General features: G+C 47.1%; 1 protein-coding gene across 1 annotated transcript in view; it reads right to left on the reverse strand.

Moving 5' to 3' along the window:
- The window catches only part of sspo (SCO-spondin), a gene marked incomplete at its 5' end in the record, with an annotated part of 77,689 nt that overhangs the window by 34,140 nt on the left and 24,642 nt on the right, over positions 1 to 18,907 (reverse strand). The window contains 37 exons of the mRNA XM_084143322.1: positions 120 to 166; positions 336 to 588; positions 924 to 1,094; positions 1,243 to 1,568; positions 2,003 to 2,128; positions 2,286 to 2,415; positions 2,554 to 2,673; positions 3,251 to 3,442; positions 3,887 to 4,051; positions 4,323 to 4,481; positions 4,783 to 4,938; positions 5,268 to 5,510; positions 5,747 to 5,917; positions 6,136 to 6,277; positions 6,914 to 7,127; positions 7,342 to 7,462; positions 7,624 to 7,645; positions 7,894 to 8,153; positions 8,393 to 8,572; positions 8,771 to 8,912; positions 9,173 to 9,300; positions 9,517 to 9,765; positions 10,047 to 10,166; positions 10,430 to 10,478; positions 10,767 to 10,926; positions 11,239 to 11,389; positions 11,881 to 12,063; positions 12,333 to 12,470; positions 12,616 to 12,768; positions 13,148 to 13,379; positions 14,155 to 14,255; positions 14,419 to 14,541; positions 16,365 to 16,595; positions 16,932 to 17,111; positions 17,460 to 17,696; positions 17,941 to 18,344; positions 18,685 to 18,778. Of these exons, the coding sequence (XP_083999448.1) occupies positions 120 to 166; positions 336 to 588; positions 924 to 1,094; positions 1,243 to 1,568; positions 2,003 to 2,128; positions 2,286 to 2,415; positions 2,554 to 2,673; positions 3,251 to 3,442; positions 3,887 to 4,051; positions 4,323 to 4,481; positions 4,783 to 4,938; positions 5,268 to 5,510; positions 5,747 to 5,917; positions 6,136 to 6,277; positions 6,914 to 7,127; positions 7,342 to 7,462; positions 7,624 to 7,645; positions 7,894 to 8,153; positions 8,393 to 8,572; positions 8,771 to 8,912; positions 9,173 to 9,300; positions 9,517 to 9,765; positions 10,047 to 10,166; positions 10,430 to 10,478; positions 10,767 to 10,926; positions 11,239 to 11,389; positions 11,881 to 12,063; positions 12,333 to 12,470; positions 12,616 to 12,768; positions 13,148 to 13,379; positions 14,155 to 14,255; positions 14,419 to 14,541; positions 16,365 to 16,595; positions 16,932 to 17,111; positions 17,460 to 17,696; positions 17,941 to 18,344; positions 18,685 to 18,778 (6,273 nt within the window). The remainder of the gene's footprint in view (positions 1 to 119; positions 167 to 335; positions 589 to 923; positions 1,095 to 1,242; positions 1,569 to 2,002; positions 2,129 to 2,285; positions 2,416 to 2,553; positions 2,674 to 3,250; positions 3,443 to 3,886; positions 4,052 to 4,322; positions 4,482 to 4,782; positions 4,939 to 5,267; positions 5,511 to 5,746; positions 5,918 to 6,135; positions 6,278 to 6,913; positions 7,128 to 7,341; positions 7,463 to 7,623; positions 7,646 to 7,893; positions 8,154 to 8,392; positions 8,573 to 8,770; positions 8,913 to 9,172; positions 9,301 to 9,516; positions 9,766 to 10,046; positions 10,167 to 10,429; positions 10,479 to 10,766; positions 10,927 to 11,238; positions 11,390 to 11,880; positions 12,064 to 12,332; positions 12,471 to 12,615; positions 12,769 to 13,147; positions 13,380 to 14,154; positions 14,256 to 14,418; positions 14,542 to 16,364; positions 16,596 to 16,931; positions 17,112 to 17,459; positions 17,697 to 17,940; positions 18,345 to 18,684; positions 18,779 to 18,907) is intronic.

Below are 18,907 nucleotides of genomic sequence, written 5' to 3' on the forward strand. Positions count from 1 at the left end.
GGGGTGCCGGCTTCAATCCGACCAGGGCCGCACTTTCCTGAGGAATACTGAGTGAACATATTTGATGAAATTCATCATCAACAATATGTCATGAGTAGGCTGCATTGTACCACACTCACCAGCGCAGGGCGCTGTTTCACAGATCATCTCTCCATTATGGCAGGTGCTAAGGACAAAAGAAAAAAAAGGATGCATAGATGGAATTCCCACAGGGTTTTTAAAACTTTCTCTGAATACCTGCTGCCCTCAACTACTGAAAAAGGCCCAATACTATACTTTTTCATATTTTTTTCATTTTAAATAACATTATTTTTTAGTTTATTCTAAGGCAGTACCAGTTGTTGCAATCGTCCAGTTTCACACCAGCTCCTCCTGGGTACATCTCTCCCTGGTAGTAGCATGGGCACTGGGTGAGGGGCACACAAGTGCTGTTGAGCAGGTAGAGTCCCAGGGCACAGTAGCATCCGTCGTAACACTCCGTGGCACACTCCACCTCTGTTGTCATGTCCATACACACCCGTGGGCACGCACCACCGTGAGCCTGGCACTGCTCCTTGCTCATGTAGGCCATGCCCTCTGGACACACTCCTATATGTATAATGCAACACAGATAGTGGGACACACACCAATGCGATGCGATTTAATCTGTCAAATTATTTTACCACTTTACATTAAGTTCCACAGATAATATGTAGTAAACTTAACACATGTTACTGTTTACCTGACCAGGTAAAACTAGGTGCACTAGTAGTAAAAGCCTTGTTATGATGAATTCCAGAATGTGTGTATATGATTCCATAATGTGTGTATGATTCCATAATGTGTGTATATGATTCCATAATGTGTGTATGATTCCATAATGTGTGTTTGATTCCAGAATGTGTGTTTGATTCCAGAATGTGTGTATGATTCCAGTTAATTACCTGAACAGGGGTGGGAGTTGCAGTCTCGGGTCTGGATGTGAGGCCCTGGGCAGGTGCTGCCCCTGTGCTGTGGAGGAGGGGAACTGCAGAAGCGCTCTCTGGTCTGAGCCCCCGAGTCACACTCTGACGAGCACGGGGACCATGGGGACCACTCCGACCAGCCGCCATTCACTGGGGAGGAGGGGGAGACAGGGGGGGGGGGGGGGGGGGTTGTATCTCAATAGTGTAACGTTTTATCCTACCTTTCATCTACACTGATCTGAGAAAGCAATATGGTGGATGCAGGACAAAACATAAAGTGTGAGTGTGGAGGATGTACCTGGGCAGTGCACGGTGTTACAGGGCTCCTGTTCCTCTGCGTCTCCCTCACAGTCGGTGTGTGTGTTGGTGTGTGTGTAGCTGTGTATGTTGGTGTGTGTGTAGGTGTGTGTGTTTGTGGGTGTGTTACAGGTGCGGAACCTCCTCCTCAGCCCAACCTCGTCCACGTGGTGGAAACAGGTCTTACTGCACTCTGACCAGGCCGTCCACTCCCCCCACACCGCCTCATCCTTACCAGGGGGACAGGGGGTGAAGCACTGACGAGCCTCTGAGGAGTCCCCAGGACAGGGCTGGACTCTCACCACTCCTGCTGGGCTCACAGGGGACCTGGGAGAGGGGACAGGGAACAGGGGATAGAGGAAAGATGACAGAGGACAGGGGACAGGGGATAGGGGATAGGGGATAGGGGACAGGGGGCAGGGGATGGAGACAGGGGACAGGGGACAGGGGATAGGGGATAGGGGACAGAGACAGGGGGCAGGGGATGGGGACAGGGGATAGGGGATAGGGGACAGGGGGATGGGGACAGGGGACAAAGGATAGGGGACAGATGACAGAGGACAGTGGATAGGGGACAGAGGACAGAGGACAGAGGATAGGGGACAGATGACAGAGGAGAGGGGACAGAGGACAGAGGAGAGGGGACAGGGAACAGATGACAGAGGACAGGGGACAGGGACAGAAAGCCATCAGAGACACATGATGAGCCACACAATGGTTTATGTGTCACTGTTGATGGGATGCTGGTGAGGTGAACCCACCTATAGCGCTGCTGTAGTCCCACCCCACAGGAGCTGTCACATGATGTCCAGGAGGACCACGCTGACCAATCACAGCTGGCCACACAGCTGGAGTTGTCACAGGAGACACGGCCTTCTTCACACACACTGGTAGAGAGGGAGAGAAGAAGAGGGACAACATGTAGCAACATGACATAACAACGACAACACAACGCAACAAAACTATTGACTGTAAGCTCAGGAATGATGTGGGTTGTAGGCAGGCTTGGTGTTGTGTGTGTGTGTGTGTGCGTGTGCGTCTCACCATGTGCTGCAGTTGTCCTTGCTGACCTCTTGTCCAGGCTGCAGTGCCAGTCCCTCCCAGTGGCACACACACTGACTGGCGTTCACACAGCGCCCATCCTGTAGGAACAAACCAGCCGGACAGCGACAACCTGGGTAGAGAGACAGAAGAGCGTTAACTACAGACAGACACACACATGAATGCTTACACACACACATACTGCATATACCCATGTATGTATGCACGAGCACGCACGCACATACACACACACACACACACCACGTAATACCTGTGATGCATTGGGAGGTGCAGTTGGGGTAGTGTAGGTGTGAACAGGTGGGGGGACATGGCTCCACTCTACCAGACTGGCAGTCTGCCTCTCTTACCACCACCATGCCTTTAGTACAGCCTAGACAGCAAGCAATTGACATGATAAGTTTCACTATTATCAGTAACAATTTAATGGGAAATTGCCCATTCAATTGTGTGTGCCACAGAATTCATATTGTTTTTATAGAATGTTACAAACCTACCATAGTCCAAGACAACATGATCAAACCATAAGACAACATGATCAAACCATAAGACAACATGATCAAACCATAAGACAACATGATCAAACCATAAGACAACATGATCAAACCATAAGGCAACATGATCAAACCATAAGACAACATGATCAAACCATAAGACAACATGATCAAACCATAAGGCAACATGATCATCTGTACACTCTTAGAAAAAAAGGTGCTATCTAGAACCAATAAGGGTTATTTGGCTGTCCCCATAGGAGAACCTTTTGAATAAACCTTTTGGTTCCAGGTCGAACCCTTTTGGGTTCCATGCAGAACCCTTCCCACAGAGGGTTCTACAGTACATGAAACCCAAAAGAGTTCTACCTGGAACCAAAAAGGGTTCTACCTGGAACCGAAAAGGATTCTCCTATGGGGACAGTCGAAAACATATCGCATTTATATGCATCTCACCTGTCTGTGAGTCTGTGTTGGGGCCGCAGGGCTGGCTGTTACAGCTCTGGGTCTGCAGCCTCATCCCCTCACAGTCACGCCCCCTGTTCTTAGGGGGAGGATTGGAGCAGGTCCGGTTCCTCCCCCTCAGCCCTCCCCCGCACTGGGTGTCACACAGGGACCAGCCCATCCACTCTGACCACTGACCGTCCACTGAGATAGAGAGATGAGAGATGCAGGGATGGGGGAGGTGGGAGAGAAGGAGAAAGCAGAGGAACTTTGAATGAGCAGGGCTTGTTGGAGTCTTTGCGTTGGCAAAAATGAAAGCACTTATAGAGCACTTTAGTGTAAAACAAAAGAGAGTGCAATTGAGAGATGAGAGATAGAGAAAGAATGAGTACAGAGACAAGAAGAGAGAGAAGGGAGACAGAAAGAAAGAAAACAAAAACTGACAGATCTTGAGAAGAGGCAGTCAAAAGAGAGGAAGACACCGACAAAAACAGTCAAAACAAAGGATGACAGACAAAAACAGTAAAAAGAGAGGATGACACAGACAAAAACAGTCAAAAGAGAGGATGACAGACAAAAACAGTCAAAAGAGAGGATGACAGACAAAAACAGTCAAAGAGAGGGTCAGATCTCGGGGTGCCCCCTCACCGGGGCACGCCTTAGGGAAGCAGGCTCGGCTGTCAAACTGGGCGCCCCCACACATTCCCCCGGCCAGCGCCTCTCTCAGGACCTCCCTCTGGCGGAACAGGGAACCCAGGCCACACGTCACACTGCACTGGCTCCAGCCTGTCCACGCTGACATGATACAGTTCACTAGGGGACAGACAGACAGATAGACACCATCAATAATCATGATTAATGATTAATTAATGACCATTACTGGACAATGATCCTGGACAATGACAGGGGACAATGTCACAGACAAGGACAGATGACATTACCTTGCCCTTTATGGATGCAATGCAGCACTTTTTTTGTAAGGTCTCCATGTACTTTACTTTGTAATGTATTCAATGCAATCTACTGTAAATCATACTGAAATGTAAATCAGCCCCCCAGTTTTGACCCTCCCGGCTTGCCGTACCACAGTCTCGCTCGTCTGATCCGTCAGCACAGTCCCTGTGCAGGTCACACCTCTTGTCAAGGTGCACACACTCCCCGCTGCCACAGGAGAACTGCTTGGGGGAGCAGGGGCTGGGCACCAGGGGGCGCCGTGTCGTCACTGCTGGCCTTGATGTAGTACCTGAGGAAGAGCAGGAATATGATCAGGACTATTACAGTGAGCAATAGGTGATACAACACCCTCCTATGTCTGTCAGTATAGGCAAGGCAATGGTAATAGTTGATGCTGTCACATTTTCAGGTCAACTCATGTAATCTGTGAGTCAAATATGATGATGAAGAAGATGATGATGATGATGATGACGATGATGATGACAATGAGGAGGAGAAGGAGGAGGAGGAGGAGGAGGAGGAGGAGGAGGAGGAGAAGGAGGAGAGGAGAAGGGGGAAATTGAACCAGACTCTGGTGACATGTACTGTACCACAGTGGTCTTCATCAGAGCCGTCCAGACAGTCCTGGTGACTGTCACACACCACCGCAGCGTCCACACAGCCAAACAGCCTGCAGGAGAACTGGCCCTCCACGCACAGGACTCTGGGTAGGCCCCCATCATGGGCGGTCGTGGTGACCCAGAGAGCTAGGGATAAACAAACCAACAAGCACATAAACATGTAGCGAGATGGCTAGTTAGCATCGTACAGTGACGTCTCCTTCCTCAGGCCTGAAGTACCTGTGCTCCAGACTCATAAATACCTGGGCTTTTATGGGTCAATTGAGAACACTGGTTAAAATACCAGATCTGCTATGTCAGGGATCATGTCAAGCACCACATTACATATAGTGTACAAACACACACACACACACACACACACACACACACACACACACACACACACACACACACACACTCTTAGATAACAAGATAAAAAACAGGCCACTAGTAATAGTTTTCTTTTAGAATCTCACCTGTTGTAGACTGCAGTCCAGGTATTCCGGGGTGGAGGGTGCTGGGCCCAACCCCTGGGTACCCTGTGGATATGGATGTCCACTGCCCTGGCCTGGGGGTGGTGAACCCATGAACCCCTGGTTCCCCTGTGCCCCCAGAGCTGTCAGGACTGAGACCTGGGGTGCCCGTGGTGGCAATGCCAGGGCGGCCATCCTGGGGCTCCTTGGTGTGTACCCCGGGTTGACCCCTGGTGGGCACTGTGCCTGAAGTGTAGAGAGTGGTTCATTTGTGCATTTGACTTCATATCAGTTCCAGATATACTTGAGAAATTGAAGTGGTGATGTAATCAGTTCTTGAAAGATTGCAATAGTACAGACATGGGTGCCAATGTTCCAATGTTATTACTCTGTTTACATTGGAAAATAGACTTTCATCCTCTCAGTAACACGTGTATATTGCATGGTTCCATATTCTAAACACATCGGTGACCCCTACTCACCACAGTTGATCTCGTCCGAGTGGTCTTTGCAGTCCAGTCGGCCGTCACACAGTACAGACACAGGAACACACTCCCCAGTGTGGCAGGCAAACTGGCCCGGGTAGCAGCGCTTCACTGTCACCACCCCAACACCACGGGGAGTTGTGGCGCTGCTAGGGGTCACCAACTCATCTGTTATATAGGGTGAATCCTTACATTAGACTGACAGATGGGGATGAGAAAATAATACTTGTGTGATAAGTGTGATGTACTGTATCATGGAGAGTGCATCTAGTTTGCGCTCAATAGGCACAAACAGGAGAAAAAGTTTTAAAGGACAAAAAAGACACAAGCTCTTCCATTTCAAATATTTGCTCAACTTTTCTGCCGACTGATGTCAGACCTCTTACCCCCTTTGCAGCCTAGGATCTCTGCGCGGAGATAGAAGGTGTGTCTGAACTCTACTGGGATGATGCGGAGGTAGCGAGCTCGGACCAGCCTCCCAAGCCAACGCGTCACCGGGGTCCTGCCCACCATCCGCACCTCAAACACCTTGTACACAGACAAGGAGAAGAGGTTGGACAAAAAGTTGTGCTTTTAAATCAACTGATTCAAGTCAATTATAAAGGCTTCACCTTGGATTTCTCTTCTGACTTTCAGGTCGTTATTGTAAAAGAGAATGTGTTCTCAATGACTTAACTGCTTAAATAAAGACAAATAAACATTACAGAGGAGACAAAATGGCTTCTAGATCGTCTCTCCCAGAGGAGGATCTCTCCTGTCCTGTGTGCCGTGACATCTTCTCTGTAGTGGTGGAACAGCATAGTTAGAGTTGATACCACCTCTGTATGTAACAGTGGAACAGTAAACTGATACTGCAGCACAGTTGGAGCTAATATCACATGTATCAGTGGAACTATTTGTAGAAGGTTTATGATCATAAATATGACCTAATGTAAATATATCAACAATTATTTCTCATCATGTCAAGATCACATAGGTTACAATACAAAAGCACTGATTTTATGCAATTTTCTGTTTTCCCCATCTTACTGAAGCTCATTAAACATTGATTTTGAAGAAGAAAAACATAATTGCACTGCTCTGTCATTCCAGAGGTTTGGTACCTACCTGAGATGTAAAAAGTACTTTACAAATAAAGTGTATTATGGTCATAATCATTACTACCTTGGCAGGACTGCCCCTCTCTCCAGTCTCGGTGTAGTCAGTGAAGTGACTCTGGACCAGGGCGAAGGCCAGACGGTACTTGGAGAGGTAGCCCCACATCCTCTCACTGCCCTGGGTCACCACACCAGACACCCAGGTGGGCTCTAGGAGGTCCACCTGGAGGTAGGGCTGAGGGTCGCCTGGCAGGGGGCTCCATCCAGGCTCCATGATCAGACTGACATGAGACAAATGAATGAGAAAATAGGTCAATATGTAATTAACAAGTCAATAACCTCCATGATCAGACTATGAGATGATGAGACCAACATAAGACGTAATAATAAGAACATTTGTCGATAACAAATATGCAAATAACAAGTCAATAACAAAATATTTCAAGAACAAGAAAATATGTAATTATTGATACATTATTGGTTTTGAGAACTCACACGTTAGGCACAATGTTGAGGCGCCCGGCATCCGCAGGGTTGTTCTCACGTTGGGTGGACGAGGTCAGCTGACCGTAGCGAATCTTCCCGTCCTCCAATCCCAGTGCAGAGGAACAGATGCCTGCATGCATCCCAATTCAGATACTTCAGTACCTCAAGCCACAATCTATCATTTTCATTTCTAGTCAAAAGTTGATTCCTTTAAATAATAATTTCACATAAGCTAAATTCAACAATGACACTATTCTAAACAACTTCATGTCCAATCCATGTCCAACTGACCTCCATACCCAGGGCCACCTGCCTGTGGGGTATAGAAAAAAAGAAAGGTTATTGTAACATGAAAACAAAAGACACACAACCTCAGAAAACATGAATACACACTTATCATTTAATTACCACAGTGAATTATTGTAATGTTTGTTTGTGTGTCAATTAATCCCATAAGGGATGGGTTGCCAATTGGCGATTTGACACGAAAAGAAAATGTCATTCATTCATTCATTCATTCATTCATTCACACTCAATAGTATCAGGAGTGCCTTGACCTACTGTTGGTGTAGGGGTAGTCTTAGGCAGAGTGACAGCGGCCATACTAGGAGTCCTTAGAGGAGCTGGTGTGGGTCTGTAAGGCCTCCCTGCCTGGGTGGTATTATCATGAGGGTGGCATCCTATCTCATCCTCTCCATTGGGACAGTGGGGGATTCCGTCACAGCGCAGCGCTGCATCGATACAGCCCCCTGGTGGCGGACAGGAGTACTGACCTCTGGGACAGCCCCGTGGGCTTGTAGATGTAGGGGAGGGCTGAGTACCTGTAAAAATGTTCAATGCATGAAACCAATGGATTTGGTTATGCTTCTCAGCATACTGTGCCTTGCTTCATGTACGCTGTCTGTCTAACTATCTGATAACTCTGATTAATGCATGTCACTACTATCACTATGTCACTACTATCACCATATCACTACTATCACCATATCACTACTATCACTATGTCACTACTATCACCATATCACTAGCCAAGTCATGCTGGGTAAATATCAGAACTGACCACAGTGCAGCTCGTCAGATCCGTCCCCACAGTCATTGATCCCATCACAGACAACCCCCTTGGGCCCCGTGGGGACACAGCGCCCGTTACCACACTGGAACTCTCTAGCTCTGCAGGGCCGGGCCGGGGTGAACGGGGAGAGAGGGGAGAGAGGGGAGGGGGTGGATAGCCAGCGGGAACCTAGGGAGTGGAGGAGGAGTGTAAAGGGGGACTGTTATTGTTTTGTAACCATTTGTACTTACATTGACTCTATAGCATATATTCTTATTGTTTTGCTGATGTCTGGTAGATTTACATTTGTTTTTCAAATATAGAAAATGTAGCAGCTTTTCAAACCAATGCATACACACAACTGTAAATACTTCGTCCAACACACACCATCTCCACAGCCCATGAGTTCCAAGCGAAGGTAGATGCCGTTCTGGAAGTCATGTGGCAGCACACGTACAAACTGAGCCAACACCATCCTGTCCAGCCTGGTGTAGGACACACTCCGGTCGTCACGGTTACCCAAGAACACCTGGGGCATCAACATTAAAGTTGATTGGATTTTTTGTGTGCCTTTGTTTAACCAGGAAAGTAATTAAAAACACATTCTCTTTTACAATAACGACCTCAATTGGATGATGGGAGAGAAAATGGATTCCTGTGAAATTCAACAGCAAATTAGAGTTTTGCTCTGTTCCAATATCTACACTAGCATACTTCCTAGAATGAAGTGGGCATGCTAGAATAGACATTGGAAAGTAGTTGGTGCTAGGGTTGATGGGTAGTGGGCACCTTGGCTCTGGGGCGGGCATCAGCAATCAGCTGCTGGTAGGTGTACCACTGTCTGCCATCGTTACTGAACTGCAGGTAAAAGCTGGACACGTAGGTGTCAAACACACCTCCCCCTTGAGTCAGCACACCTGGTGGACACAGAGAGGGAGAGATAGAGAGAAATAGTGAGTATGTAGAGGAAGAGAAAACATTGATAGAGTTTTTATATCATGAATAACTAGCACCCATATAATACTAACTTGTGCATGTACACAGGCACACATAGTATCCCTCTCATTATTTGGCTGCAAGCTATATGACCCCCTGATTTGATTTGTTTTGGTTTGGTTGAAGTGGTTCATTACCAGTGATGTTGTGGGGTCTTAGCAGGTCCAGCTGGAGATATGGGGCCTGCACAGCTCCACTGTGGTCCTCGGGGGCCCCTGGAGGAAGGTCCCTGTACTGCTCTGTGTCAGGGCTCCAGCCCTGCAGGTCCTTGTGGGGGTCCCGTGCGTACAGACGCCCTGCCCGTGGAGGGTGACCCCACTGGTGTGAGGAGGCACTGAAGCTGGAGTCAGGGAGAGACTGGACCCCCAGGGGTGACCAGCACTCCTCTATACAAGCACAAAAACAGCATACTTACAAATATATTTGATAAACTACAAATACCACCGATCAACAGATTAAATATTGCGTTACAATTTGGTAGATCTCCAACAATATTCATCAGTGGTCTTTACATCAGATAAAAAATGATTCATAAACCAGATGCAATGACAAAAAGCTAGCAAGCTAAAATGTGGGACAATGCATCTGATTATTGTTAAATCAATTTGTGTTTTCATTGTATCGGTCCCTATTCAAATAAATTGTTAAATAGATCAAAGATACTGACCTCCAGGTGGAAGGGGGTATGTGGGGACCAGGGGTATACTGCCATCTGTTGGGGTGGAGGGTTGGACACTCACTGACACAGTCGCAGGTGTCGTTGCCACTGAAATGGTGCCAATGTCACCTGACAATAGGGAGAATTTCAGCACTGAAAAATCCCATTCCCACTGGCATTCTGTCACCACCTAATATCCTCTGTCTAGGTTAACTGTGTTTGGTAAGTCAGATATAACACCTACTTCAGGTTTCCATTTCAAATACACACTTCACCAGCTATCATATCAGCTAACATTTTAGTCAAATATTGCTTTTTTTCCAGCTTAATATTGAGCGTTGGAATCATTGACAAAAGGGGAACATATGGTTAGTACTGTAGATACTAGTTACCTTCACAATAACAACACATGTCACCTTCCCCTGGAACCAGACTCTGACCCTGCAAGACAAAATACACTATTCGACTGTTGCTATGACACAGGGCCATGACAGGAAACTAGTGAGTCATGTGTCAACAGAATTATAGATACTTTTTTTGAGGTGGTTGAGGAAACACACAGGCTAAAACATTTCCTTTAGATAAGAACCCTCTTAGTCAAACAGTGCTAGAAAAACACATTTTTAACATAAGGTATTCTGGCATGGGCGTACGCAAACACACAAGCACACACACACAGATGCACATACACACACACGCACAGTTACTGTAAACCTCAGTGTTTCTGACCTGGGGGCAGCCAGTGGCAGCATGTTGGCAGTAGGGGGCACACTGCACTGTGAGGTTGGGTAGACAGTGGCACAGCTGGCACTGGCCCGCCTTCCATCGGTCCCCAACTGCATGGGACTGGCCTTGGAACTCACACTCCTCACAGGAATCGGTCTGACAGCTGGGGACAGACACGCACAGACGCAGGCACGCACACAAACACACACACACACACACGGTGTCATGTTACCATCCCTCTGCCAGACTCCAGAGTGCAGGATGTTCCAAAAATGTATGGGAGTAAAGGAATTCCACTCCTTAACCATTTCTAAGTATCACTGGTACTTGCAGAATGTCTTATTGAAATGTCTGTAAGTTGACAGGAAAGGCAATGTGTTAAACAAACATTCAAACGTATTGTAGTGTATGTAGATTTATTTATCATCATGTATAAACATGATGAATGTGATTTAATGTGTACTGTGTCCCTTACCGGCGAGCTTTCCGGTAGATTCCTCGGCACTTTCTCCCATTGCCATGGTTACTGGGGTTGTTGGGACTGCGGAAGGACCACTGGACACTCTGGACCCCACACGGTCCCAAACACTCCCCCCAAGCTGACCACGTCGACCAACCACAGTGGACTGGCACACACACACACACACACACACACACACACACACACACACACACACACACACACACACACACACACACACACACACGCTATGTTACATTGTAATAATTTAGCAGATGCTCTTATCCAGAGCAATGAGGGTTTTGGTTCCTGGCCCAACACAACCGCTAGGCCATCTGCCGGCAAAACACAGACAGTCAGTGATGCAGCAGTCTAGTACAGACTAGACATCTTGTCCAAGTACACTCTGTATTGTTTTCATAAGCCTTTACAGAATCTTGTACAGACAGTTACATTTTTTAACTTGAACTTGAACAAAGGTGAAGCCTGGGTCTTGTTTAAGAGACAGGAAATGAGAAAAGATGTAGGGACTAAAAGTGCTTTTGAAACAGGAAGTGGTACAATCTCTCCATATAAGTACACTATTTTCCATAACATTTCTTCCAACTGAACACAACCTAACAGTAGGGTGTACTGTGTAGTGTTGTGTAGACTAACCTGAACATTCTGGGTTTGGCTGGCAGTGTTGAGGTCTGCCTCTCTCACACGTACAGATCTCACAGTCCTTCTTGACATGCTGCCCAGGCCAGTACCGCACCCCGGCCACCTCACACACACACTCCTCCGGCAACACACACTGCTGGGCATGGTTCATCACCCGACCCTCTGGACACCAGCAACCTGCAGGGGAGAGGGATGAGGAGGAGGGATGAGGAGGAGGGTGTAAAGTGAAGAATAGTGAAGACTAGGGCTTGGAAATACAACAACTCCCCAGCATGAACAAATGTTTGAGCTTTGCATTGTGTGGCTAAACTCAGTGCTTTATATCAACTGTCAGTCATCCTCTATTCTCCATGTTGGTAAGCGTTCTGTTGTCTTGGGATCTGCAGCCAATAAATGTGATATTGATTATTGATTATAGAGCACATCCTCCTCTCCTGTTCTCTGACCTGAGAAACATGGTGCAGTCGTGTCACAGATGGAGCCACTGCTGATGTGGCCACATGACACTGGGCAGGGGGCACAGCTGAGTCTCACCAGGCCACTAGGACATGTGACGTTGGCACAGCCATCTTCAGGGCAAGGCTCTGGGGGGGGGGGAGGGGGGGGTAGCGAGAGAGAGACAATGTAAGAGAGGATGAAAGCTTGACTTTGCAGTTCATTTCATGGAACTTAATCAATTATTAGTCTTTCCATATCTGGTCAAATATATTTCAGTCTTAGTGGACTTACTGATTTCCGTGGCCAGGGTAGACTCTCCAGGGAGCTGGGTGCAATCTCTGCCCCCGTTCTGGGGTGGGATGCACCCCCTCTGCCTCACCTCCACACCCCCACAATCCTTAGAGCAGTTAGACCACGTCACCCACGGCAACCACTGCCCATCCACTGTTGACAAGAGGCAAGTATGTCATGCAAAGAGGGTTCACATTGTGATAAATAACAAGTGATGATGATGATGATGATTATGATGGCGAACAAAGATAACAAATCTAATGAAGATTCAAATGACAATGATGATGATGAAGATGATGAAGATGCTACTCACTACTGTAAGTCGCTCTGGATAAGAGCGTCTGCAAAAAAATTACTAAAATGTAAATGTAAAATGAAATGATGATTGCGATGATGATGATGATGATGTCGATGCTGATTGTGAAGACAAACATGATGATGATGAGGATGATGATGAAGGTACTACTGCTGCTGACTAATATCACATATGATAACAACAGCCACCATATGTCTTGTCTCTCCCATCTCTCACCAGGACATGACGTGCTGAAACACTGCTGTCTCTGGGTGTCGTCCCCTCTGCACTGACCCAGGGCGTCCCCCAGGGAGCAGAGTCTCTGCCTGCTCATGGAGCCTGTCCCACAGGAGAGGCTACAGGGACTCCAGGGGCCCCATGGGGCCCAGCTCCTACAGCCCTGCTCATCAGAGGGCCCCCCTAAGGACCCCAGCAGGGAGTCAGCACAGTCTGCCATGCCATTACACACCTAGAACACACACCAAGAACCAAAACTAGAACCACACCTAGATCACTCTACTTAAAGGCTCAGTGCAGTCAAAATTCAGTTTTTCCTGTGTTTTATTTCATATATCACATTTTATATCATACAGCTGATCAATCTAACACTGTAAAAGCTTGAAAAAAAATGATCAGTGTTATTTCTTGATAGTTACTGGTTGAAAATATAATATACACTTGACCTTCTAAATAGCAGGTTTGCATGGGCGTGAGTTTCGGCTTTCCATGGTGACATCACCATGCGGCAAATTGGTTAATAGACCAATAAACAAAGAGAGTTCCAAACCTCTCTGCCAATAACAGCTAGTTTTCAGTTTTCCCCTCCCCACTCAGACCACTCCCAGACAGTTCTAGCAAAGAAAATGTTTTGCTATAAAACTTTCTTTACCTGTTTTAATGGAAATATATTACAGTAAGGTACTTAACTGTTACCCAGAAATGATTTGATATTGATATAAAAATGTCTGCATTGGGCCTTGAACATTCAGGGCAGCACTTTATTTGCAAAAAATACTAGGGTCATATTCATCAGGCACCAAACAGAAGAAAAACGACTGAAACTGAAATATTTTCTGTTGTAAAATGTTTTTACTGTTGCATGTCCTAATGAACATGACCCAGGTATATACAAATAAATGACATGGTATGATATTATACTGTGCTGCGTATTTTTGGCCTGAAGCATTTGTTTTGTTTAATGTTTTAAAGCACTGAAGTAAAATGTTTGGTTAGGGGAATCTTACTGCTTTGAAGGAGACACAGGATCCGTCCAGGCAGGTGAACTCAGGACAGGTGTGACTGGTGTTCTTATCACCAGGGGGAGCAGGGGACGGGCTGGTCTTATCTAGTTACAGGAGAATACAACCACAGACTATGGGGCTCAATTCAATCAAACAACATTGAAAAGTCAGTGAAATTGACCATCTGAAACTAGGTTTGCAGAGCTCCATGGCTCTGAGGGATGGTTTGTGCATCGCATTAGATTCTCTTTTCCTCTCACAACTCACCACACACCAGCTCATCCTCTCCGTGTGGACAGTCGGCCACTCCGTTACACACTTGAGTTGCGTTCACACACGTGCGGTTGTCACATGGGAAGCTCCCAGGGCAAGGTGGGATCCTTGCGGAGCCTAAAAACCCCCAGATGGTGCTCTTTTTACAAACATCTGTTAATATTCATTTATGGGATGCATGTACTCGTGTTGGTGTGTATATATTTGCTGTACATACTGTATATAATGCATATACAGTGGGGGAAAAGAGTATTTAGTCAACCACCAATTGTGCAAGTTCTCCCACTTAAAAAGATGAGAGAGGCCTGTAATTTTCATCATAGGTACACGTCAACTATGACAGACAAAATGAGGAGAAAAAAATCCAGAAAATCACATTGTAGGATTTTTTATGAATTTATTTGCAAATTATGGTGGAAAATAAGTATTTGGTCAATAACAAAAGTTTCTCAATACTTTGTTATATACCCTTTGTTGGCAATGACACAGGTCAAACGTTTTCTGTAAGTCTTCACAAGGTTTTCACACACTGTTGCTGGTATTTTGGCCCATTCCTCCATGCAGATCTCCTCTAGAGCAGTGATGTTTTGGGGCTGTCGCTGGGCAACACGGACTTTCAACTCCCTCCAAAGATTTTCTATGGGGTTGAGATCTGGAGACTGGCTAGGCCACTCCAGGACCTTGAAATGCTTCTTACGAAGCCACTCCTTCGTTGCCCGGGCGGTGTGTTTGGGATCATTGTCATGCTGAAAGACCCAGCCACGTTTCATCTTCAATGCCCTTGCTGATGGAAGGAGCTTTTCACTCAAAATCTCACGATACATGGCCCCATTCATTCTTTCCTTTACACGGATCAGTCGTCCTGGTCCCTTTGCAGAAAAACAGCCCCAAAGCATGATGTTTCCACCCCCATGCTTCACAGTAGGTATGGTGTTCTTTGGATGCAACTCAGCATTCTTTGTCCTCCAAACACGACGAGTTGAGTTTTTACCAAAAAGTTCTATTTTGGTTTCATCTGACCATATGACATTCTCCCAATCCTCTTCTGGATCATCCAAATGCACTCTAGCAAACTTCAGACGAGCCTGGACATGTACTGGCTTAAGCAGGGGGACACGTCTGGCACTGCAGGATTTGAGTCCCTGGCGGCGTAGTGTGTTACTGATGGTAGGCTTTGTTACTTTGGTCCCAGCTCTCTGCAGGTCATTCACTAGGTCCCCCCGTGTGGTTCTGGGATTTTTGCTCACCGTTCTTGTGATCATTTTGACCCCACGGGGTGAGATCTTGCGTGGAGCCCCAGATCGAGGGAGATTATCAGTGGTCTTGTATGTCTTCCATTTCCTAATAATTGCTCCCACAGTTGATTTCTTCAAACCAAGCTGCTTACCTATTGCAGATTCAGTCTTCCCAGCCTGGTGCAGGTCTACAATTTTGTTTCTGGTGTCCTTTGACAGCTCTTTGGTCTTGGCCATAGTGGAGTTTGGAGTGTGACTGTTTGAGGTTGTGGACAGGTGTCTTTTATACTGATAACAAGTTCAAACAGGTGCCATTAATACAGGTAACGAGTGGAGGACAGAGGAGCCTCTTAAAGAAGAAGTTACAGGTCTGTGAGAGCCAGAAATCTTGCTTGTTTGTAGGTGACCAAATACTTATTTTCCACCATAATTTGCAAATAAATTCATAAAAAATCCTACAATGTGATTTTATGGAGAAAAAAATTCTCAATTTGTCTGTCATGGTTGACGTGTATCTATGATGAAAATTACAGGCCTCTCTCATCTTTTTAAGTGGGAGAACTTGCACAATTGGTGGCTGACTAAATACTTTCCCCCCCCACTGTATTAGTATTGCTATGCATGTATTATATAGTATGGTTCCTATCCAGTAGGTGTCAGCACAAAATATATGTTTCATGTATTTCAATCAGGTGCATTACTAACCACAGTTGTCCACGCTCTCATCGGAGGCGTCCCTACAGTGAGGTATACCATCACATAGCTGCTGGTAGTCCACACACTGGTCACCACTGAGACATGGCACCTGGCCGGGGCCACACACCCAGGGACAGCCCTGCTCGTCACTCCCATCCAAACAGTCCGTCTCCCCATCACAGTGCCAAGCCCGGGGCACACACTGCCCATTGGCACAGGCAAACTCATAAGGCTGGCAGGCTGGGGTAAGAGAGAGGGGGGTCAGTTTGTCCCTTACCCACAAGGCACCTAGCTAGGGAGGTCTTATAGATCTGAGAGGATTAAGATGGTTGTATGAAGTATATTTGTATGTAGCAATATGGTTGTGTGAAGCAATATTAAGTATATTTCACCCAGCAATCCTGATGAGTAATAAGTCTGTACTGCAGATACCTATCCAATCCTTTCAGGAGTGCCTTGTGGTAGGAGTTATGGTGGGGGTTGGAGTTGGAGTTGTGTGGGAGACACTCTTGAGTAACTCTTGGGCAGAGTGCCAGCCTTCGCTCTTGACATTCTAAACAGTGTTGTTGCTCTTACCTGAAGTGGGTGCAGTCGGGGTGATGGGTGTTGCTATGGTAACTGGGGCCATGGTAACTGGGTGACAGTTGTTCTGGTCCTCGTCCTCTCCGCCCTGGCAGTCTGTCACCCCGTCACACAGCTTGGTGGGTGTCACACAGGTGCCATCAGCACACAGGAACTGACCAGGGGCACAGGTCACTGTCACAGAAACAAAGGTTTAGACACAACGCAGGGGGAGTTGGGATATGCAAAAAACACATGAAATAGGACAAATACAAACACCCACCAGTTATTATAATTAAATTTTATACACACAGGTACACGCATGCACTCACACTCACTAAAGTCACATTTGCTGATCAGATTGTGTTTCCAGAGGCCTCAGAGCTCTCAATGTTGTTTGAAAATGTGTAATATCTAGGAATGTGTCATTAGTACTGTATCACTCAATGTCAACCTGTTTTTTACATTGCAGTCAAATGTATCATATCATAATGTCTATTATTTTCAAGTGATAGTGAGGACTGATAGTAAGGAGTCATGTACCTTTGGTTGGGCAGACGGCTTCATCGGTGCCAGAGGGACAGTCTTTGTGGCCGTCACACACCCTGTCTGTGGGGACACACTGGTCCCCAGGGCACTGGAACTCTCCCGGGGCGCACACACACCCCCTCTCATCACTCAGATCCCCACAGTCATCATGGCCATCACAGCGGTGGAGGTAGAGCACACAACGGCCCCCTGAACACAGGAACTCCCCCTCGCCACACACCACCCCGCACTCTGACCACACACACAAAAACAGTTGAACTTGAACTTGAGGGGGAAAGACAATAATAGACTCATACATGTAAAGTACAAAATCGAAGGAACGTATACATGAACAGAAATGCTTATAGACATGAATATACACACCTAGGCTTGTTAATACTAATATGAAATTGTACAAAAACAGACGCCTACACACATCGAGTAGTTAAACACACTTATGGACACTAGACAGACATACATTTCCAATCCCACCCACCTTGCTCATCAGACCCGTCAGCGAACCCACAGTCCAGGCGTCCGTCACACACGCGGCTGGCGGGCAGGCATCGCCCGCTGGCACACTGGAACTCCCCCGGCGGGCACAGGGGCACAGGGGTGGCAGGCCCGCAGAACTCTTCATCTGATTGGTCGGCACAGTCTGGGTGCCCGTCACAGCGCAGCGCCAGGTCCACACAGGGCCCGCTGGCACAGCGGTACTGCCCCGGGGCACAGGTAGACGGGCACAGCTCGTCAGAGCCATCACCGCAGTCGTCCTCGTTGTCACACACCCATAGGGAGGGCACGCAGCGCCCCCCCGCGCACAGGAATTCTGACTCCTGACAGGGGGAGGGAGTGGGGCAGGGGGAGCCCTCACATTGCCATAAGCCCTCAATGCATGAGCTGGATGAGGGCAGACATACAGAATACATAAAACCAATAAAAACACATAAAAGGTACGCATAAACAAAAAGGGCAAATCCTAACACGACTTACTATCGAAGTTAGCATCCTTTCTATTCATTCACCCAGCCACATAACCTACCACAAAAGCTATTCACACAACTAATCAAATGTTCCTCTCAGGTTTGTAAAATGACGAAATCAGTCAAGCTGAACTGAGAACCAGTGTTACTAAGTATCCGTTTCGACACCCCAAATGAAAAGCCCACATGTCAAATTGGCCTCACACGACACAGGTGACGGTGTATGAGTTGAACCGATAGCGAGGGGACAGACTGACCAGTTCTGGCAGTGCTGGGTGATGCTGGCCCCAGGGGGGAAAACAGAGGCCTCCCACTCACACGGACAGAGTGAGGGCGCCACGCAGCCTTCACCTGTAGGGGGAGACACATAGTCAGGGCAAGGAAATGATAAACCAGGGAGAATTTCTGGGGCATGCAGGGTTTTGTTCCAGCCCAGCACTAACACATCGGATTCAACTAATGAACACCCAAACGGAATTC

The sequence above is a fragment of the Coregonus lavaretus genome (assembly GCF_964263955.1).
Source record: "Coregonus lavaretus genome assembly, chromosome: 2".
NCBI lineage: Eukaryota > Metazoa > Chordata > Actinopteri > Salmoniformes > Salmonidae > Coregonus > Coregonus lavaretus.